We start from the raw sequence: 24088 nt of genomic DNA, 5'->3' as shown, positions 1-24088 counted from the left end.
CTACTTCTTCCATCCTTTTTGATTCCTCAAGAAATCATTTATTTTTGTATCCAAACAAAGACCTTTGACTGGTAGATCTGACGAATGAGAATCTGCCTGTAAAAATAGAACGCTTTAAAGAATCTACACATCTTAAAATATTGGATATTTCAATTATATTGCCTATTAATCAATGTACTATCATCTCATTTTGGAAGAAACTGATTACTAGCTGAGAATTGTGCTTTGTTTTATTGTACTTAAGATTACATATCTCATCAATAAGTATAAAACATCAAAGTGATTTTGTGGATGAGTATGCAACACAGATATGTTGCTAGTGGAGAATATCTTTTGACGAGAAAACACACTTGTTGCTAATGTTGGAGCAAGCCTTCATAAATTCAAGTTCTTAAAATTTATTAACATCTGAATAAATTATTACTTCCTATATTCACAATTTCAGGCTAAGAATCTAATGGAAAAAAATCAATAGTAAATATTTACATTTAGTAGTTAATATTGTGCGAAGTCCTTGACAGGAAGACAGAATGTACGTACTAATCGCCCAACATATCAAAGTTTTATTTGTTCTTAAATACTATATTTTCCGAAACACTTTTTGCATTCAAGTATGATAATCAGAAATAAACTCTGAATGACTCAAGTACAGTAATTAATTGTAAACAAATAAAACATCAGTTTCATATTTAAAAAAAAAAAAGTTTTAACTTTTGTTTCTTGGGTATACGTTTCTTTTAGTTACGTCACAAAGAATTATAATTGGGCCAGTACACAGTACAGAAAAAGTAGAAAAAAATAATCGTGCCGATAAAGTAATTGTTCCTTCCATCGATGTGCGTATTCGTTTCCTAGCTACTTTGTACTCTATACAGATAGATCTGTTTGTATGAGTCATGCAAACAAAATCTCTATAGAACATAGCAAAAGCTATAATTTTCATAACAACTGTTTGAGACTCTACAAAAGCAGAATGACCCTTTAATGCAATTGAAATCTGAGCAGAGAATTCGATTAGATAATGTTGTCATTTGTGATGTGAAACTGCAATAGATCTTTTCGCTTTCATTTTCCAAAATGTGTTTGATGTAGTTATTGGAGTGTAAAACACCGAGATAAGGAAACAATAAAATAATATAATGAAAACATTTCTAAAATTCCCAGATTAGAGTCAGACGAAAAAATGTGTAGGGGTGATTGCTTATTCCAGGGATAGCGTATACCAGGAACACCGCACCTCTAGCCCTCCTGAATTTCTTTGGCAATTTTTTTCTTCTTCCAGTGAAGCAATTTTTCCAAGAGTGATTTGCATCCGGGAAGGTCATTTATGATTTCCGTGTATAAAAGTAATTTTTATGTTCAATATTTGAAACTATTTACCCTGCTACATATAAATGAGGGTGACAAGCAAATACTCCAGTACATTTATAACGTCCATCCACTGTTTCTACATTCAGATGCTCTACATTACTAGAATTTTATTTTGTTTATGAATAGGTTGATGATTGTACCAAAGGACATGAGCCTCGATTTACCAAAAGACCATGGGCGGAGTTAGGAGGGCATGGCCCCCAACTTTTTGAGAAAAATAAAAATGTCACCTATAAGATGGCCACCTATCAAGACCTCCGAGAGCCACCAAAAAGTCTGCGCCCCACTGCCCCCCCCCCCAGCAGACAATTTTAGCTTCGACTATGCAAAAGACAATACTTTGGATATAATGATCACTATTTTTTGCAATGATCTTGTCAATATAGCTAGTTTTGGAACCAAGCTGTCTAATTTCATATTAATTGTATGTTCTTTCAGCAAATCGTCTATTAAAACTGTGAAATGCGCCGGAGTTCCTTTTTATTATCCTAAATGTTCTCAATAGTATCAAATAGTTTCCTTTTAAATGTGATTCAGGGTAATGAAACGTAACCTAAATGGTATGTTATAGATTTATAGCTAAAGCTATTATACATAAAATTAGTATGTCATAACACACCATTTACTTAAAGATTTAACAGGCTTGACAGCCGTATGCCGAAAGTAACAAATAACCTACTAGGGGATCTCATTTGATGTTATAGAATTTTAAATAAAACATGAACACATTAGTTTTTAAAAGGCACTGGAGACTAAAGGTTAAGGTATAGAGCTGTGAATTACTTTGGGTATGAGCTTTTAAAGTGTTTGGCGTAAGAGTTCCCAAGTCTTGGTTTGGCACATCATCTTGCTTTGCAAGTGGAGATCCAAATCTCGCTGGTCGATGAGCTGCTGTGAATCCATCGAAATTTGGTTCTCAAATCCCTTTCCCTTTCTCTGGTTGATAGTTTTGTTCTCAATTCGTTTTCCTGGTCTCACCTTCGGTCTCTTCCAATTGTAAACATGGAAACTGGTACTTAGTGTAACATCTCCTACAATTATGACGAAGATAGCCGTCATCTCGGGTGTTGTCCATGAAGGTTATGAACCTCAGATACATACGTCTCCTTGAAACCTTCTTTGATGCCATTGTACCACATCGTGGACTCTTGATGTAGCTAAAAGGCGGAATGAAACTCTTGACGGTGACCAAAATTATGGAAAACTCTGTGAACTTTTTTCGTCCTCATTAAAAACAACTAGAAAGTTTTAATTCTACTCCATCAGCAATCCATTGTATTTCCACAAGCTGACACATGGGGAAGCAAAATACAGTCAAAGGGGTGCAATGACAGAAGAAAATGAGGAATTACTGTAAAAGACAAGAGTAGCGGAAGTCGGCTAAGAAGGAAGTTTGCATAATGTACCTGAGTTTATATATATATTAACGATAATTCCTTGAATTGACATCAATGGTGATCGAACCCATGGATTTTTCGAACACAATCATCAACAGTAGGGAACAGGAAAAAGTCACATGGAGTTAGATCATATGATTAGGAGCAATGGTGTTCGACAGTGATGATATCTTTCAGTAAGAAGCTAAACACCATTCCTTAAGTGTGACACAGACCGCTGTCATAGTGCAAATTCTGCTATCCAGATGCCCATTTGTCCGGACGTTTACGTCGAACGGAATCGCGTAATCGTCATAACACAGTTGCGTAGATCTCCTTATTGACAGTTTGGCCACATGGAACAAATTTACGATGTACGATCCCGAACATGCCAATAAAATACAACACAGTAGTATTTTTAGCAGGATTAAGCTTGTCTGGCCTTTAGGATAATTTTAATCGGATGGCATTAGCTCGGTTTTCTGTACCTGTAAACCCATGATTCATTTTGTATGACGATACTGCCCAGAATTTTCGGATCATTGATGACTGTTTTCTTCAATCCCCTGCTGAAGGTGCCATGAGCGTTCTTCTGGAACTATGTGAGAATCCTCGACAGGAATTTCGCTAATACACGCCTAGGTCTTCATGTATGATTTGGTAAAATTCGGAGTCAATTGAAATATTTAACGCCCTCGCAGTTTGAGCATCACAGTCACTCTATGATGGAATCTCTCGGACCGAAAGCGCGTACGCTAACCGTAGTCGCAAAGCTCTACACTAATTCGAATCCCATCAAATTGTCAGTATATGTCTCATATGGACTCAATGCTGAAAAGAGACACTAAAAATAAATTCTACTATGGACAATTATGTTAATTAAAATTTTGTATTCATGTTTTCGATATACTAATGTGAACATGATGCCTTTAATATTTTTCTCTAATGGCATTCCTCACTGATAACCTGTAAATAAAGATCAATAGAAGAAACATAATTATTTTACTCTATTTGATAAGGAGCTTACCAAAGCCGCCTACACAGCACACTTGACCCACTCGGATCAAGACAGATTCTTTCGCCAGTTGAAGGAATAACATTCCTTAAATATGTAGAGTCACACAGCGACATCAGGGAAACATAGTCTGGAAATAAAATGAAATAAATAATAATTGGCATGCAGTTTAAAGTAATTTATTTATTTGTTTAAAAACTCCGAATAACACAGGGTGCCCAAATTATAATTGAGAACTTTTAAATTACACATTATTACACATTTATTACAGATTTATGACAATTATTACACATTTCAACAAACGGGTCTTTTGGTTAGGTAAACTTTGCGAAAGTAGTCGTAAGTTTGTAAATCTGTGTATTTGGTGCTGACGGTGCTACGTAGTGTACCTTAAGAAACAGTACAATGTGCGTATAGTATGAAGTCAGGCTCGGACTGGCCAGGGCAGAAGGGTAGGGATTCTTGCCGGGTCCCTCTCTAAATATATATATAAATACTGAATATTGAATAACATGAGAAGTAAGATAAAAGATGTCTGTTATGTTGGAGCATAGTTACTCGTTGTAGTTTGTTCCGTTCCCAGAGTTCCGTGGGCCCCACCATTGAATGTAGTCTTGGGGTTCCATTATTGGAATGAAACTAACAGTATTATAAAATCTTGTTTGGGGCCCTTCGTTTGTAGCCTAGTAAGAATATATTTCAACAATATGAAGATTGGGGCCCCATGAATTGCCGAAATGAGACTGATTTTTATAACGTCCTGCTGGGGCTCTCTGTTAGTCGTTTGACAAGTTATTGCAGCACCATAAAGAAATAGAACAGGTCCCCACTCAGGGGCCCCATTACCACGCACAAATATGAAGCTGACAACTTTATAAAGAAAAGGCACCACCCGAAGGAAGATGGGGCCCTCCAAGTGAGGTTCCTCTCGGGGTCTATACCCCCCAGTCCGAAACTGTATGTAGTGTTATGCAAATACAATGGAAATTTCGCCGTGTGTTTTATAAGGATCGTTTGTCATCTACCATATTATACTGCAGTACGTTGGCTTAGCTGAGGGAAAGTTCTAACGCGATTTTTTGAACGTCGAGCAATAATAGAAATTTTCATGAAACAGAAGAATCGTCCTCTGGATGAGTTACTCAAAAATGAGTGATTATGAAAGGATTTTATGCAGATTTAACTGAACATATGAATGACTAACTTAAAATTACTAGAAGACCAGATTCTGCCTGATTTATGCTCTGATACTGTCTCTTCGACCAAAAAGAAAAAAAAAAAGTGTTGTTTCAATCCCAATTTAAAAGAAAAATTTCACGCGTCTTAATACATATCAAACATTCAGTCAGCAAACTGAGACTTCATTTCCGGTGGATTTTGCAATTGAAGCTTTGAGTACTTTAAAAATAAATTTTGAGTCTTATTTTCAAATGTGGATACAACTACAAACGACATTAAGATTTTTTAAAATTCTTTTAACGCCGGCATAGAAGTCCTTGCCTCAGAACTTCAATTGGAAATGATTGATTTGCGGTGTAGCGATAGTTTTAAAGAAACATATTTAAATTTATGATTGCTGGGATTTTCTAAGTCTCTCACTCACACAAGTTGATCAGTTGCACAAATTTGCTCAAAGCATTCTTTCTACTTTCGAAACTGCTTATCTGTCTGAAAAAACCTCCAAAATGAAATATACAAAAAGAAAAATATTTACAGATTCAAGTTAACTGATGAGCATTTGAAGTCACTGCTGGTAATTTCCACAAGTAAATTTCATCCACAAATGGACAATTGCCAACGGAAAATTACATAAATATCATTAATCATAATTATAATGTTTAATTTAATTATATGAATTACCTATGTATGTTACTTATTGTAAGTTTTAGGATAAATTTAATATTTTTAATTTCAGTTTAAATGTTGAATTTTATTATGTATGTCAGCTAATGTGTTTCTTAATTGATCGAATAAAATATCTGATTATTATTTTGTATGAGTTACTTAGTAAATTTTACAATTCAATCAAAATAAACTGTGGCACCACGGATTGATGGTACTCGCAGGTCGGTGTTGACCCGTGGGCCGTAGTTTGAAGATCCCTGGTCTAATGCTTTATATGAGATTAATTCTAAGTTGCACAAAAAACATCAACAAGAAATAATAATAATAATAATAATAATAATAATAATAATAATAATAATAATAATAATAATAATAATAATAATAATAATAATAATAATAATAATAATATAATAATAATAATAATACGACAGGAAATTACTTCGTTGAATGAGTTGTATTTTATTCTTAATTTGATTTTTTAAATAGTTTGTTTATAACACTGAAGACTATTCAAAGGAAGAATAGATCAGTCTTACTCGTTCCTCCTGGGTTCCCGGCGGGAGCTCATGTGGTTCGGATTCCACATTAATCAGTAGGTCCACGTCTCATATAGCCTCGCTGCTGAAAGGGACGCTAAACTAAAATCAACTCAACTCAACTCGTTCCTCCTGGTGACAATAGAAAACAGGTACTGCTGATAAAAATTGGTTAAGTTCCTAGGAGAACTATAGGTACAATTTTCTTAATATCTATAAAATGATTCTATAATATATGTGAACTTTGGTGAAAGAAACATACATTTCCATGTTAAAGACACGTTTTAGAAACAACATAAACGCCATTGAAACAATCTTTCCATACCTGCATGTTCTAACACAGAATTCCTTATTCTAGAGGTCGGAATCCCAAGGAACGAGAGAGGAATACATGGGAGTCGTGAAAGAAAATGAAAGAGAAAAATGTATTTCGCTGTGTTATGTTTGTTGATAAATCAACAATGAAGAAATGATTTCACCGGCAACTGGAAATGGATTAGTTTCGTTTTGAATCGTTTGTTATTCTTTGCAAAGTTGTATACTATATAAGCCTTACACATTTATATAACTATAAAAGACAAGCGGCAACGATCAAAAAGTTTATTACAATTCGGAAAACACCTATAAGATCTTCATGTGGAATAGGTTGAAAAATCGTTCTAACATATTATACATCTTTCATAAACAGAAGGCGTTCGGAGTTTAGGACAGAAAACTCTTAAAGAAAGAAGTTAGGTTCATTTCACATTGTAAAACTACTATGGACTTCCAAACTATGGTGGATCCAGTATATTGAAACCGGAAGAATTACCATTTCTAATTCCAGTAGAAGTTAAAGACATTGTTTGTATCAGTAGAAGGATAAAGGGAGAGAAGAAGCCTATTTTTGTATTGCTAAATTTATATTAAAATCACTGTTCAATGTCTGCTATCGTTTCTATTCTGATGCCTCTAAGAGACAGAGCACAGAATCCTTCTATACAACTCTTCTACCTACGTACAACATGGTTCGGAAATCTAATAAGATATTATTATACTAACATGAATTTACCGCGTGTTTTAACTGGTCTCAAGCTATGAGTCACTCTGCATTACTACTCAACAAAAAATTAAAAAATGTAAATTAGTTTAACATTCGAAGGATCTTGTAGGAAATGGATGACGAATGTAAGTAAAAATTGTGAAAGAAAATGGAAAAACCTTAGAAAACAAACAAATTATGTTTTTAAACACAGATTCTCTCTTTCTTCTGTTTTTGTTAATCAGACTTTATAGTTCCCTTGTCCTGTGATCGATCAAGAAACATTGCACAGCATAAGTGGACAATCTACCACTGAGCCACCATACACCCTCGATAAAAAAGGATAAATTCGAGAAGACTTGAAATATTAAATACAAAGAGCTACTTCGTAGCTTATTCGTATGAGATAAATTAACTGCCTTCGTGAAACTCTTAATAGCTAAAAAACTTTTTCCATTTTGTGACATCATAACTACCTGGAAAAAATAATCCCAATGAAAGGAACACATTATAATACACTTCGTTACATACTATCAATTTGTACCATAAATAGGGGTAATCTGATACGCTGACGTGAAGTCATGCAGAAGTAGTAGTTTATATACACCGTTCATTATGTATGCTATACTGGCTGGATGTTGGCAATTGGAATTTGATATTCTTCGTTCAGGTGAACTATAATGTTATGTAACTTCTTATGATAATGTTAATCTGTTAGATCAATATGTGTAAATGCTAGGCTGTGACATAATTTTGCTTACTTTTTTGGAATGATGTGATACACGATCTGGTCTCCATCGCCATACATCTTGAGTGATAAAACCACTCTGTAAATCTAGGCAAGTTAAACTAAAAATGGAGCGATCAATGGAACAAATTCGAAACAAGCTGATTTTTGGTACACACGTTGAGAGTAGCATTAGAAACAACACTGGAGAGTTCAATTGATGTCAATGGTGGGAAACCTGGGAAATCGCCGCCACCTTGAAAAAACTATTTTTGGCCATTTTTTCCTTCACAATTTTGTTTTTTGTGCTGAAACTATGCAAGACACGTAAAAATGTTATTGGACCTTTATTGTAAAGCATTAAATTTCCAGTACATTGAAGAAAATTGCAATTCTCTAAAGCAGTGGTTTCCAGCAGGTGGTCCGCGGACCCTTAAAGGTCAGTGGAATTCACTACAGGACACGCAATTTATAGTTGTGAAAAGAGTTTTCTATTATATTTGCAAGCAATGCTTGAACTTGCAAGTGGACTTACTACCCAAGAGTATAAAGATTTTGTGGAAGAAGGGCACTTTACCGTACGGAGAACTGGAAGAGCATGGGCAGGAACATGGACTGATATGACAATTGAGCAGACGCTGATGCGATTCATGAAAACTTCTGGGGTCCTGACTCAAGGGAGGGAAGTATCCTCATCAACGTTATCCAAATGGATTTTAGAAATGCCAGCTTGTATTGAAGTTTCTCAACTTGAAATGTTCGTTAATCATATGTTGGAGGAAACCAACACACTTCCGCACCTAGTGTGACATGAAAGACATTGAAATGTTTGAAAAATGACCACAAGATCACCAGCCTTTTGATTTCCGAAATCACAACATCATGTCCTTAGCAACAGGAATTGTTGTTAACGACAGCATTAACTGCTATAACAGTGAAAAAATCGGAACATATCTTACTAAGGAAAGTTCTGGCAAGAATTTCCATGATGCCACCTACAAGCATAACTCAAGAGTTTTACCATTCTGTTGTAAATAGACACACCAAGATAAATGATACTGTACTACCAACAACATCAACTGTACTCAGGGGTGTAGCCAAGGGGGGCCATCGGGGCCAGGCCCCCCAAATGATTTCCTAGACCCCTCAAATGACTAGTTTTTAAAACATCATTGTAAGATTCCTCGCTTCAGTTATTTACAAATAACAAAATTTACATATAATTAATAATTTATGGTAAATTATTTACCGAATTTAACTTCGCTTGAGTTTGTAGAGTGACATATTGCAAAATATCTCTCCAGAAAAGTTTTTGTAACGGTTCTGTGAAAAACAGAAGTTGTAGCTGCTTTAACCCAAGTGGTTAAAAAAAACTGTGAACTTCTTGTATTTCAGTTCCAATTACATTCAAATTGGATGGAAAAGTTTTAGATAATGGAACTATATTATTCCAGACCATTTATAATTTGTGTGTGTGTAATTCGTTTTTAGATTTGTGTCATCATAAACTGCATAATAAACAAATGGACTTTGAAAAATATTTTTTTTGTGACAGCAGATTACACAATTTACTGTGATTTATATTTGAAGACAAACGTTTTAACAAGGTACTATAAATACTGCCATAAAACAATGGTACTAAACTGATTTGTATTCTAAGTATATTTTTTATATACTGTAACTAGTGTTTTTTTTTAAAAAAAACGTTTTTATCATATGGAAAATTTGGTGAAAAACAACGTTTTTATTCAGTTCTTAAGTTTGGATTTCATTACTTTCTTCTTGATATAAAACAGGAAGTGAGATATAGATATTAATAAAATAATTATCGTGTTTTTTTAGTCACGAATAATAAATAAATATTTTTGTCAGGAAATCGTAAAGAAATTAAGTGAAATATCAAAGAAAATCAGTCTTATGTAGACAGGTTCAATGTAGAAGGGCTTAAATTCAAATAGTTATGCCCAAAGGTATAACGTTTGGTCCGGGGCAGTAGTTCTTGATTGAGCATAATAAAAACTACCTGGAACATAATATTTATGGAGAAAAAGAAAAAAAGCTAAAAAAAAAAAAACTCTTTTTAGTTTACCGGACGGAAAGCAAAACTTTTCCTTTTTTTTTTTCAGGTCTCAAAATCATGAGCTGTAACACAACGTTTTTTGGGTTTGTACATTGTAGCTGGTCCCCCTTCAAAAGCGACGGGACCCTCCTAGATAAAGCTGTTACACCCCTGACTGTACCGTATTTATAGTGCTTATCCATCGCTCTCTATTTCAGGTGTTGATTATTCTAAATGGATGAAAAGAAATAGATGACAGTTATCGTGCCCATTTCTGCTGTTTCACTTATGTAGCTATAGACAGCTGTGACGTCGTTTCAGATTTTGTTTCTGGGGGTACAAGATCCTCTACCGAAATAAGAATGTCACGTTTTATTTATTAGGTTATTAGTATTCCTTGATTAAAAATATGTATTTATCAAAACTCGAAAATTACGTCCCTGATAGATTGTGTACAACAAATGCGCCACTGTATGCAAAAATTGCACGCCAAGAAAGACTTGTGGGAATGGAGGGAAATTTATGTAACAAATTCATTGCATGACTCCAGAAATAAGTACAACTACAGAACTGAACAACCCTCTACCCTTGCATTTTGATTCATCAACATTACGTCTACCAATCAAATAGGCGTTGAATGTATCCCCCAAGAATCGCCTGCCACGCAGCTGAAGTTAAGGTTACTGTTACTAGAAAGCAAAATATGTATGTTCCTTGGCAGAAATTGAAAAGTTCACGGATTCTCTGAGTTAGGTAATCTTAGCTAAGGTTCGTGTCAACAAGGTATCGACACTGTCTGTTAAAGGTCTCTGATGAACAAGTTACCGACCAACAATATCATACTTATGTCCGATGAGTGACATATCAAGCGACATACAGATCAGGGAAGCAGCGTACGTGTCATTCCTTTAAGAAGACGTCTACATTCTGGGATATATGTGGTTGGGCATTATGCTGTTAAAATAGTCTTACGCTTGTGCATTCGGTAGGAATGCTTTCGTCGTCGTTTTGAAGAAAGAAAGGAAACTATTATCGTTAACTTGGGAAATATAGCTCACTGGTAGAATTGAGAGGTAACTGAGAAGACGACGAGCGTTTTAGTTTATAGGGCATGTGGGTAGAAATAAATAAAAACAAATATTTAAAAAAAAAGATAGTCGAGAGTTTGTTTAGGAAGAAAGAAAAGGAAGGTTGTTTGGGCGTTTAGGACCTTGGATGTGTATTCCGTACCTCCGTTCCTGGTCGTCGACTGGTGGTCTCCATGTCTCGGCTTCTGTGTCGAATTGGCGAGGAACTTGGTATAGGTCTCTCCTGTCGTTGCTCACACTCGCTCCTCGTGAACTTTACCGCTCCTCGTGTACTTCACCGCTTCTCGAGTGCTACTCCCCTCTTCCGGGTCCTGGGACGTTTTTATATGAAACAAAGTAGGAAGATGGCCGACGAAATTACGGAAAAACATCCAAAGTACGCACGTGTAGGATTCAGGAAAGTGCAAGGTAAATGGATTTCTCGACTTATTTAATAATTTGTCAACAGTTACAGAACGCTTTGGTTACATCAGATTACATAAGTTACATAAATTTACCAAGAATGAAGAATAAGGAATCGTCTACTAAAGAGAATTTTGAAATGTTTGCTGACTGTCTTATTATTCCAAGTTGTGTCTGTCTCTCATCATCCACAGAAAATAAAGAAAGAAAAAAAATAAAAAATAATATCGTTTTTAAATCTTGATCTGAATATAAAAAATATGAGGGAAATCCAATATCTCTACATTCCCGCCACTAAATCTTACTGAACGACGAAAAGAGGAACGCTGTCGTTTCAGGTCCAATTACTTATTGAACGCACTGTATATCTTTATGTATGTTAAATACATATAAAAAAATAATTAATCACACATCACTAAAAAAAAACACTTAAATCACTAGCGTAAACAGATAATAAAATGTAGCACTAAACCAATCAATCAATCAATCAATATACACAAGAAAGTTAATTTGTCAATTTGAAAGCATCATCTTTCAATGTCTTGGATAGTTCCTGTCTTTTCTCCCATTTAAATAGTTGACGTAATCGTTAAGATACTGAAGCACATGGTCTTGTTTATAACATTGAACTTGAAACTGTAGAATGCTGAATCGGCAGAGTCTCAGCTGCAAGATAATCTACTCCAGCTTGGTCGTTGACCATATGCAAAGGACGTAGTGAAGTTGAAGTAGCTGTCACCAGATGGCAGATGTTATCGGCTTGGCTGGATAGATGACGCTGGGGGTGATGGGGTGTGGCTGTGAGCTTGCTTGAAGATGTATAATTATAATATATTTATAGTAGCAATATTTATGTCCGTGACGTGTGATAAGGTGAGTTTTACGTGCATCAAAAAAAAATTAGAGTGAACAAAAAGTGAGAGAAAAAAACGTTCAGCAACATATCATTCCTTGCGTCGGTTGGTGGGCAAATCGTGAGGTTCAAATCTGAGCGTCGATATCTCTTGATGTCCATAAATCCTCTTCTTCTTAGTGGTGTAATGCTGCATTGAGGTACGGAAAGGGGTTGTAGGGAGATAATTTTTTTTTATAAAAAAAAATATTAAAGGAAAAAAGGAATAGTGATTGAAGTTATCAGAAACATGTGACTCTGTATATGTGTATCTAGGATGAAGATTAAGAAAGGGTGTATATCAGAAGGGTAGAAAGTGAAAATTATAGATGTTATAATATAAAGAAATAGGAATTGTAGCGAAAATATGGCAAAGGAACACAGTCTCTAAGCCGTGGGAAAATGTAAACATGAAAATTTTCAAGATGGCTGCCATGACGCTATGACGGAGGGATGGGAGTTTTCGCAAAGGCTCTCGGTATAGTAATGGCCGATGTTTGTTTACAAACAGAAGGATAAAAGCAAAACGAATGACAAGTTATAATGGCTGTTTTTAATTTTGGGGGGGGGGGCACAAGAGTTCAAAAACAAGGATAATGATATTGGGAAAGTAAGATTTGATTAAGATAACTATTATTAGGCTTTTGAAAGGCGATTTCAAAGTCAAGGTACCTAAACGTGAATCCAGTGGCGTCTCGGGGGGGTTGGTTTTACGAAATAGTGGAATTGTGGAGAAGATTTGAAAGTAAGGAAAATTAGAGTGAAATGCGGTAAGGTTATTGTCCGAAGACTTACTTCCGGTGAGAAACAGGGTTGGCAACTCAGGTAACAATATCAAGGTATCGTAAAAAAAAAAAAATCAGGGAAGATAAATAAAGGAAGTGTCGTTATTTGAGGACTGTGAGGGTGATTTTTATGAAAGCCTGAGAGTGATCGTAGTATTTCAGTAGAGATGGGTAGGAGGCATCAGAAAAATTAGGACAATAGAGAAACATAAAAAAAAGAAGAAAAAGAAAGAATTAGTATTAGTATAAGTACTTCATATTCATGATCTGACCAAATGCCCAAAATATCTAAACAATTTCCTATTAAAATCTTAAATACAATTTCCTTAATATCATACTCTAAAGGGGGCCGGGGGGCTCATTATTTCCAACATAAACCTAACCCATTTCCTGATTAGGTTGGGAATTTAAGGTAACTAGAGGTTGGATTGGGTTTTATCGCCCAATACTCGATTGTGTTAGTAAAATTATGTTGGAAATAAAAATTGTGGGGGGGAAGAAGGTCTCTAAATTCATAAAAATAGGTATGTCCGGTAATGATTCTCAATTTTATATGGTCGTGCGTATATACGTTCTAATATCTTCTTCTAGATGCTGTTTCACAAAATGCGTGAATTACTCGACGTCTCAGTTTCCGTATCCGCTTTTAAGAATACACTATATAGTTGGAAATGTACGAAGATTTTACGTTAGAATTCCTTAATTCCAAGACGGTAGAAGGTGGTACTATAATCTCTGTACCAAAACTTCCGTCATTAACTATCAATTCTTCCGGAGGAGGAGGTAAACTCAATTCTGACACTGAATGTGCATCCTCATTTCTGTTCGAAGTGGTGAACTTTTCTGGGGTCACTTCAGGTTCTTGATCTCTTTCTTCAATCCTCTCGTTACATTTATTCTCAAAACTCTTCATCTGCAGTGGCGTATCATCACCAATTTTTTTCATTAAACTTTTCATAACTCTATAGAGCAAAATTAGACTTACAATTGCAATAACGGTTTGCACAATGTCTAAAAAGTAGCTCAATTCTTGCAAAGAAAATTCCGTAGACGCACTACATTTTCTACAAAACCATATAAAATTGAAAATCCCATGTTCTCTTAGCAAATAAATAAGTAGAAGAGTGATGATGATATTCCAAATAATAATAATTCCTGGTATAAAATATTCATGCTTATAGATAGGCATCTTAATGGGCGTCTGGTCAATTATCGTAAATGCTGATATATTCATATGTCGGATTGAAGAACTCCAAACATCGTTAAGTAAAGATGAAACATTAAAAAATTCATTCCCTTTATACGTAGATCGTAATAGCATCAGATCATTAGAGACTAGCTGGCTCGGAAAAAGATGTAAAAATACAGGTTCTGTAAGATCATTGTCGAGACACGGAAAATCCGATCTGACGAAAAGATTTCTCTCCACAATTAATTTAGTATTACATGGTATTCGAATTTTAAGGGCTCCGTATAATCTGGCTTCTTCTGGAACTCGAATGGTAGACACATTTACTCTAGTCTTCAAAGTTACAAATTCTGGTGGGTGTATTAAAACAAACTCATGCGATCCAATGTCTATAATCTGTGCCTCTTTCGAATCATAGCACGTATGGTCACAGTTGTGTAATATTTCCCTGACTGTACTGGCAACGAAAGCTGCGTGAGCACAATTTATTAAACGAGAACGTGTCACAGTGTGTGTAGGTATCTTACATAACTTTGATTGGCTATAATGACAAGCAAGTAAGCTTGTTCCTGTTATTGGTATAAGATCTTTTTTATCTTGAACTACCATAACTAAAGGCTGGATATCAACGGTACAAGTTTGGTTGTATACAGCAAACGGAAGTGGCTGCACATCATATAACTCAAATGAAGGCTGTATTTCAACGATCGGAATTTTCATCTGTAGATAAATGTACGTGTCGGTGATTGAACAAGTCAAAACATTAATTGAATAATACATCTCCAATAACGACTTATCTATGGCTAACTTATATCCATTTTTCAAAATGATATTCTCAAATTCAGATAAATGTGCGTGCAACACTTTATAAGGAATTATATTAGGGTTCAGCCTAGCATCTGTACACATCTGAATTGTCAGATCATATTTAAAAATTTGTAGAAACTGTACAAACTGCGTTGAAATCGAATAAAATTCTTGAATGAACGAAATGACCTCTTTATGTACTCGATTTGCAAGCTTATTAAGATGATCTCCCAGATCATGTTCTTGATCCAATATTTTTGCCGAAAAGTTTCTAATTTTTTGAAAATTATCCTGTATCTGATCTTGAAAACTTAAAAATTCTGAAGTTGTGTTTTGAATATATAAATTGTTTTTTAACAATTGTTTTTGTAAACCCAGTACAGTTTGTTCCAAATGAAATTCCTTCTTATTTATCGAATCAATAGAAGAACTGTCAGCTACGTCACAACACCAATTCAATGCTTTCCCAATGAACCCTAACAGTGCACGTGGAGATCTGGTTGATAATCGATGAAATCGTGGATTTGGAGGCTTTAAAAAATAATCGTTAATGTGGACTTTCAGATCATGTAAGTCTTTTGCAGCTTCGCAGACATCTGGAGCTAGAGTGTCATTTTCGTTGCAAAGCAGAGATTCAAAAAGAGAAGAAACCTTAACATCATGCGGAAAGGAAAATGTCAAATTGAAAGATATCGGTAATGAGTGTTGGTACAAAATAACATTTGGGAGTTTACGGAAAAATAAACCAGATGTTATTTGGAACTCGGTGTTATTAGACGTCACATGTGGGAAAGAGAAAGATAGGATAATGCAGCTTAAAACAAAATAGGTTATCTGAAACACAAATTAAATATAATGAGAAATTTAAAATTTTCACATGTTCTATTGATTATTATCTCTGTTAGCCTAAGTATATATGTTCCTGTTAACTTGCGTTATTAATTTCAATGTTTCCTTCTTTTCTAGGTAAGTGGAATGCCTACTAGTTCATCTCAGTACTTCACCTAATTTTATTTTCAACAATGGAGGTAGACAAGTCATAGCAAAAAACTGTTTTTGAGAGATGGTTTAATACTTCCTCTGGACCTGCACTTTAACAGAATAATGGACACAGGATTTTTTTTTTTGTGGTAAAAGGTTGTACTAACATACTGCAAATTAACATAGAAATAACTCCCTGTTAGGCCAGTAATAAACTAATCTCTAGGTTAAGTACATTATATAAATTTTATGCTCTTGTAAAGGACAAAAAACTCATTTCGGGAAATATTCGTGCATCACTTTTTCGTAAATAATTTGATTTTGTTTATCGAATTGAACAAAAATTATTTTTTCAAAATAATCGAGGTACTCCTCGAGATACTCCCTTACTACGTTCAAAGCAATTCTTGCAGCCTCCAATTTCGGGTAGTTAAATACTCCTGTAGCTATATTTGGAAAGGCAATGGTCGTTATGTCATTGTCCATAGCCAACTGTAGGGATTTCTCATAACACATCTTTAGGCGCTTAGCATTTTTATCATCGGGTGCAGATACATGTATAACATAATCTACAGGTAGATTATATCCTGAGGTTAATACGGCATTACCTGGGTTCAAGTGACCAATTTTCTTGCACTCCTGCCTCATTTCACTTCCCGCCAAAGACTGTACCATCAAGTCTACACCTCCTCTTGGTTGCAACTGGGTGTTGGATGAATTTACGATCGCTTGTCCTGCCAGTGACGTAATAGACCCATAATACAAAGCCACTTTCCGGTTAATTTCCTCGTTGACGGCAAACTTCGGTTTTTCAACATCAGCCATCGATTTGGTGTCGGGTCCGGTCTCGTCCCACGACGGAATTTCGGTCATCAACTTCACATCTCGAATGAACAATGAATCCGCTTCCCCCGTGCTTTCCTCTTCCTGATACTCCATCAAAAAAGAAGTGGACTCCTCCTGCTGGTGAAAATCCTTTTCCTGGACTCCTTCACCCAATATTTGTGCGTCCTGATTCTCTAACTTTTGCAAGTCCTTAGATATTCCCTTCTCAGGTGGATAATACTTCTTAAGCCGGTCTATAGAAAATGAGTCTATCTTAATCTGTCCTCTAGGTGTTCGAAACTTAACATAATAGCTGTTGTCATGTTTTTTGGACACAATTTGACCAGGTCCAAAATACTTTCCCGAGAAAGCAGCACATTGTCCTCGTTTTCTAGACAGATCAAAAATCCAAACCGCTTCACCCTGCTTGAATTCTTGTTGTATTCGCTTCTTGTCGTAAGACTTCTTGGACGTCAGATGTCGGTTGTACAAATTTTCTTGGGCTTTTTCGCGTATATACTTCATTCGTTCCAATCTGTCTTGGTTTTCTGAAAATTGACATTCCATACCCAACATGGCGGAATGCAACAACCGAGGAGAAAAGCCGTGGAGGAGTTCGAAAGGAGAATACTTCATGCTCAAATTGCACGTGACGTTATAGGCAAAGGTTACTTCTGGTAGAAGTTCAATCCAACGTGATTGGTCAGTTTTGTCTAAGGCGATCTTCAATTGCTGTTCTATATTTCTTACTGCGATTTCTACGCTCCCAATAGAAAAATGCCCTTGAACGTCAGTGAAATGTATTTGAGTCCCCAGTATTTTACATAACTCCTTAAATAATTGACTGGTAAATGCAACACCTCTATCACAACAGATTTGAGTTGGTATCCCATACTTCAATATGACGTTGTCATATATGAAAGCACTAACAGAAGCTGCAGAAGCATCTGGTAGAGAACCAGTAATACAAAAACGAGTTCCTTCATCTATGACTATAATTAGAAATTTGTGGCGTAAGATATTATTACTAGGGTAGGTCCCACCAAGATCCACATAGATTCTAAAGAAAGGATGAACGCTAGGATGTGTCTGAAGACTACCGAACTGTTTTCCACTCCTCTTTTTTAGCAATTGACAAGTTACACAAGATTGGCACTTATCATACACAAATTTTTTCATATTGGGGAAATAGACAGACTTTAATAAAAGGTTGTATGTTTTCGAAAATCCACCATGGCACGCACCCAGTTTCCCACAATGCAGTTTCTCAAATACAATGTCTCGCAATTTCGATGGTACTGCTAACAAATAGACTTTACCGAATGGTGTCTTATTCACTTTGTATGCTACATTATTCTTCAAAACAAAATACGATGCCTGCCTTTCATAGGCTGGATCCTTTTCTGCTTGATCCTCCAAGTGATCAATAATTTTCTTCAGTACTGCATCTTCTCGCTGTTCTTTTGCGATATCAATGAGGTCCATGTCTTCGATTAGGAAAATTCTCGGGTCAGAGGCACTCTCTTCTTCATCTTCCTTGTCGCGACTATGCTTAACAAAGCGACTCAAACTGTCGGCTTCTATGTTGTCGGTACCTTTCACGTGGGCGATCGTAAAATCGTAACAATCAATCTCAGACATCCAGCGTGCTAATTTACCTGTCAGGTTCTTACTGTGGCGAAGAAACGTAATAGCTTTGGAGTCCGTATGAAGATAGAAATGTCGACCCACCACGAAATATCTGAAAGATCGCAGTGCATACAGCAGAGCCAAGAGTTCCAAATGGTACACTGACAAATTTTTTTCTGAAGGTCCAACTGCTCGACTGGCATATGCGATCGGTACTAGTTCAGCTTCAGGATCGTCTGAAATAGGTTGTTTTGCTACAGCTGCGAGGCCCTTCTTGCACGCATCGGTGTAGATATGTAGATCCCTCTCTGGTTTGTATGCCATCAATGTTGGGGCTTCCAAAATTGCTTTTTTCAGAGCTTCAAAAGATTCTTGTTGCTGGGTTCCCCACTTAAAATCTTGGTCTTTTCGAAGCAGAGTTTGAAGAGGATAAGCGATTTCCGAGAAATCCTTAACATACCTTCGCAAAAAGGAGCACACCCCTAAAAACTTTTTAAATTCTTCTTCGTGCGTGGACGTTGGAAATTCTGAATCGTGGCTAACATTCGATCTGACACTTGTACTCCAAATTTTGATAAACGATGTCCCAACACTATCAAAGAATAATGTGCGATCTTTGTCTTCTCGGGAGACAATTTTAGTCCCCGTTCTCTAAGTTTTTCAAAAAGGACCTTGCACCAATGCACCATCTCGTCTACAGATGACGCGATAATGTAGAAGTCGTCCACATAATGCATAATATTTGTACTTGGAACGCCTGCTAACGTCAATTTGACTAGTCTATTAAGCGCTGCTGCAGAAGAAATGTGTCCCATAGGTAGGACACAATATTGATAACTTGACATGCCTGGTATCGAGAAGCCTGTACACTCTTTCGACTCCTCTGTAATCGGAATTTGGAAGAATCCTTTGGTCAAATCACTCGAGGTATAAAGGAGATGTCCTGCCATACGATTGATTATGTCATCCACCGACGGTGTCGCAAAATTCGAAGGATGGGACTGCTGATTTAGACCCCTCAGATCACTTACAAATCGGAACTGATTATTACGCTTCCTAATCAGCAAGATGGGGTGGTTCCAGGGCGAGATTTTCTCCCTCAGAATCCCTTGACGAAGCATCGTGTCTAACTGCTGCTTGAGTATTCCACGAAGATGATAAGGCACTGAGTAGGGCGTCTTATTCACGGGTGTAGGATCGGATAGACGAATTTCATGAAGGTAGCCTCGTGCGAGTCCTATGTCCTCCTCAGACCAACTCCAAACATCAGGAAATTCTCGTATGAGACTGTAGAATCTTTCTTTCTCTTCTGGAGATAGCTCGGGGTTGACATCGACACGACTAGGATCACAAAGTCGCCTGGAAAGCTCCATCTTCTCCGGGGACGGTAGGCTTTCTTCTACCGACGAAAAACTCCTTTCCTCAGGCTCCTCTGGGACCTCCTCAAAATCTTCAGCATCCCCAAGGTGTGTACCTTGTCGCAGTTTGATCTCCTTAATGGTGGGATTCGTAACATACACCACGGGGCATCCTCCATTCACTATCGCACATGGAATAAAAATGTCCAGTATTTCTTCTATCCGGCGAGAGGGTGACAATAATAACTTCTTCCCCAAAATATCCCAACAACTGCGTAGCTTCACCAGAGTATGCGAGCGAGGTGGTAAAATCGTGTTTTCCAATACTCTAAAAATAGCCCGAGATCCCTGCGCAAGCCTGGATGTTAAGACTTTTGACAAATTGACTTCTAAATTCCTCGGAGGTAACGTTTTTGAAGGAGGGCGTCCGAATCGAAAAAGAGTTGAATTTTGCTTATTGTAATCTAAAACAGCCCTGTGCTTTTCCAAAAAATCGGCGCCAATCAAAGGCCCATAATCAAAATTTGGAATAACTCTGAATACATGAGTAAACCATTTTTTACCAATCCTAAATTTTAATAAAGCTATCTCAGAAACTTGTATAAACTTCCCTGTTACTCCCCGAAGTCTAGTATTAATACGGAAACGTTTAGCATTTTCCGGGACCAAATTTTCCCCCAGACAACTGATCTGGCTGCCGCTGTCAATCATCAGTTCTACGACTTTCCCGTTCATTAAAGCTGACACATGAGGCAATTCGTTAAAGGATACTATAGGGACTATAACGGAACCTTGAGTAGATTCGTCCCGACCATCTACTCTGTCTGCATGTTTAAAGAAGGCATACGACAATATCTCGCAATATGATTCGGTAATTTGCATTTGTAACAAATAATTTGGCCTCTATCCGGAGTCGAACCCTGACCTGGCGAAGAATTACTATTACTTGAGGACGCAAAATCACTGCTGGACTTTTTATTAGTATCAGCATTATTATTCTGACTTCTGTTGTTTTGATTACCGTTCCGTTTTCCTTGGTAATCCTGACCTACATTTTTCGGCTGATTAAACTGCTTTTTCCTATATTGAAAATCATCGCTTCTTTCACAATTTGTTGAAGGAGCTAAGGCTGAAATCTGCAGCGTCAACTTTGACAGTTGTTGCTGTATGTCAGACAACGGGTCGATTACCGGTTGGTTCTGTTGAGTCTGCTGGTTTTGCAAGTATGCTGACTGTGTATTATATGGTTGAGCAGTAATCGGACTTTGAACCCTTACTTCAGCATTATTCTGAGTATGAGCATCTATGCTAGCCGGAGAAAATAAAGACGACTGCAAAACAGCAGAATTCTTTTTCAAGAATTTCTCTAATTCCTTACGCTTCAATAACAATTTAGTCCTTTCCTCGATAATTAGGTCGTTCAGAAGGTCACTGACCGTGTTGTACTCCTTTCGTACTACAACTTTAAAGTAATCGGGTAAAAGTCCTTCCACAATAAATTGTAATTGTTTCTTTTCATTGGCAGTCGGGTCTGCGCGTAAAATCAAATCCTGCTTCGCATAAACGTACTCTAGAACGGATTCTGATTCATTCTGATCACGGGCTCGCATCTGAGCTTCAGATAATTGTGGCACCAAATTGTCCTTAAAAGCGTTTATAAAAGCTTGCTTGAACTGGTCGTACGTCATTTGGGCAAATTCTGGCTTTCTTTCTATGCCAGCAAACCAGTTTTCAGCGGGGCCACGGAGTAGGCTCCCCAGCACCAATTTTCGTCTCATACCATCCCATGAATTAATGCTAGCGATGGTCTCATATCGTCTGATGTACGTGTTTACATCGTCACCCAACCGGGCATAAAAAGGCTCCGGTTTCACAATCGTGCCGTGCATGGACGGAGGTGGATCGTTTCCTCCTGTTGCCATACTGTTAGAACTAGAACCACGAACAGTTACGTCTAAAGAATCAGGAGAAATATCCGAAAATGATTCCGAAAATTCTAGCTTCTTTTTAAGTTGCTCTAAATAATTACGTGTAAATTTAGTCGATTTAGGAGACGAACAGGCCGCGGGATCGAAATAGACAGTATCACTTAAGTTAAAAATATCCTCTAAAGGTATCAAAAATTCGTCCGCTAGTCTTCGCAACATATAACACAAGTAATAAAACTATTGGGCACAAGTCAAGACCTTAAATATGCTATACCTACACTAAAAACTAAATACAACACATAAAACATACACAAGAGGTATTGGGGCTCCACCACTCTCCGAAAAGGAGAGAAAAAGAAAGGTAATTATAGAATAGCATAAGAAAGATTGCTCAAAAAATAAAAAACAAAAGAGAACAAAACTAGTTTCATAGAGGGTTGGTGGCGGGGAAGTTGGAGGTGATTCTAAAAAGCCTAAAAAATGAAGAGAAAACAGTTTAGAAGTTTGAAAGACAACTAGCATTGATCACCTTCTTACGCTGATGCGAGAAAAAAGATCAGCATCTCCATCATCTTACGCTTGTGCATTCGGTAGGAATGCTTTCGTCGTCGTTTTGAAGAAAGAAAGGAAACTATTATCGTTAACTTGGGAAATATAGCTCACTGGTAGAATTGAGAGGTAACTGAGAAGACGACGAGCGTTTTAGTTTATAGGGCATGTGGGTAGAAATAAATAAAAACAAATATTTAAAAAAAAAGATAGTCGAGAGTTTGTTTAGGAAGAAAGAAAAGGAAGGTTGTTTGGGCGTTTAGGACCTTGGATGTGTATTCCGTACCTCCGTTCCTGGTCGTCGACTGGTGGTCTCCATGTCTCGGCTTCTGTGTCGAATTGGCGAGGAACTTGGTATAGGTCTCTCCTGTCGTTGCTCACACTCGCTCCTCGTGAACTTTACCGCTCCTCGTGTACTTCACCGCTTCTCGAGTGCTACTCCCCTCTTCCGGGTCCTGGGACGTTTTTATATGAAACAAAGTAGGAAGATGGCCGACGAAATTACGGAAAAACATCCAAAGTACGCACGTGTAGGATTCAGGAAAGTGCAAGGTAAATGGATTTCTCGACTTATTTAATAATTTGTCAACAGTTACAGAACGCTTTGGTTACATCAGATTACATAAGTTACATAAATTTACCAAGAATGAAGAATAAGGAATCGTCTACTAAAGAGAATTTTGAAATGTTTGCTGACTGTCTTATTATTCCAAGTTGTGTCTGTCTCTCATCATCCACAGAAAATAAAGAAAGAAAAAAAAATAAAAAATAATATCGTTTTTAAATCTTGATCTGAATATAAAAAATATGAGGGAAATCCAATATCTCTACAATAGCATCCATTTTGTGTGAAGGAACTTTTCTGATTTATTGGCCACTTGTGAGGTTGCTCTGAATTGGTAGTAGCTGATGTCGTGTGTTGCACCCAATGCAGTCGCCTCAAACCGTTATGCTTGTCTTTTGGATGCCATGATACTCGACAATACGCTAGCAGATTACACTCATAATGACAGCGTCTAAAACTAGGTAGCCGTCACAGTACGACTCGTCTGGGCCGCTCAACATGGTAAGTAACGGCATTCACATGCCCACTGTGGCCTGAGACGTTTGTGGTTCTGAGTCAATGGAAGTCAAGTAAAGCCAAGCGTGCCCCAGTATAATATTCCCAGACACTGTCAAACAGTCAACTCAAACAGTTCTACATCCATTATCCTTTACCGTCTAGCTGATGCTATGGACGACGGTGTTCACTGTCATAGCCATCTGAAAAATATGTCTGTTATCCAGTGGTATGTCCACGTCCCAATCGTTCCTGTGTATGATTATCTTCTGTTTCCACACGCGTGTTACTGTTTTGGCGGCATGCTTTGCACGTGCACAAACTTCTCATGGTCTTCCTTTTTTGTAGGAAAACCTAGGACTCCATTGAACACATTATATTAATAGGCTACATTGAGCCATCCTATGCTGACGAGGCATATTGACACTTGGGCATATGGTATGTTTCCTGGCCATGCTCTACTAACTGAATGCTGTGTTGATCGTCCTCTCGCTGTGTTATTCCTTAAATATAACTAAAATATATTTCCTTGTATAAATTATACTTCTTTAAATATACTTTTCAATGTTTCTCACGAGTTTCAACTTATTTTCTCTCAACTTCCTCAAATTCTATTGATCCACGTTGGAGCATAACCATGTTAGA

General features: G+C 36.9%; 1 protein-coding gene across 1 annotated transcript; it reads right to left on the bottom strand.

Moving 5' to 3' along the window:
• LOC145683101 (uncharacterized) lies at window positions 1-23032 on the bottom strand. Its single transcript, XM_081754460.1, has 4 exons — window positions 22670-23032; window positions 14422-15947; window positions 13806-14079; window positions 1-96 (listed from the first exon to the last, which is right to left on the bottom strand). Exons 1-4 carry the CDS (start codon window positions 22700-22702, stop codon window positions 1-3), a joined length of 1929 nt encoding a protein of 642 aa, XP_081610586.1. The 5' UTR covers window positions 22703-23032.
• Between the last annotated feature and the right edge of the window lie 1056 nt (window positions 23033-24088).

This window comes from Thermobia domestica, chromosome 4 (assembly GCF_964235325.1).
Source record: "Thermobia domestica chromosome 4, izTheDome1.hap1.1, whole genome shotgun sequence".
Lineage (NCBI taxonomy): Eukaryota > Metazoa > Arthropoda > Insecta > Zygentoma > Lepismatidae > Thermobia > Thermobia domestica.
Note: the sequence above shows the minus strand (reverse complement) of the source record. Positions and strands in the feature narration are given on the sequence as shown.

Excerpts from the sequence above, each read along its gene's own strand:
- LOC145683101 (XM_081754460.1), bottom strand. The coding sequence starts at position 22,702 with ATGGAGACCACCAGTCGACGACCAGGAACGGAG. Across the intron at positions 15,948-22,669 it reads GTCGACGACCAGGAACGGAG|ATAACCTATTTTGTTTTAAG; the intron begins GTACGGAATACA and ends TTTGTGTTTCAG. Across the intron at positions 14,080-14,421 it reads CTGATGCTATTACGATCTAC|AGTTATGAAAAGTTTAATGA; the intron begins GTATAAAGGGAA and ends TTTGCTCTATAG.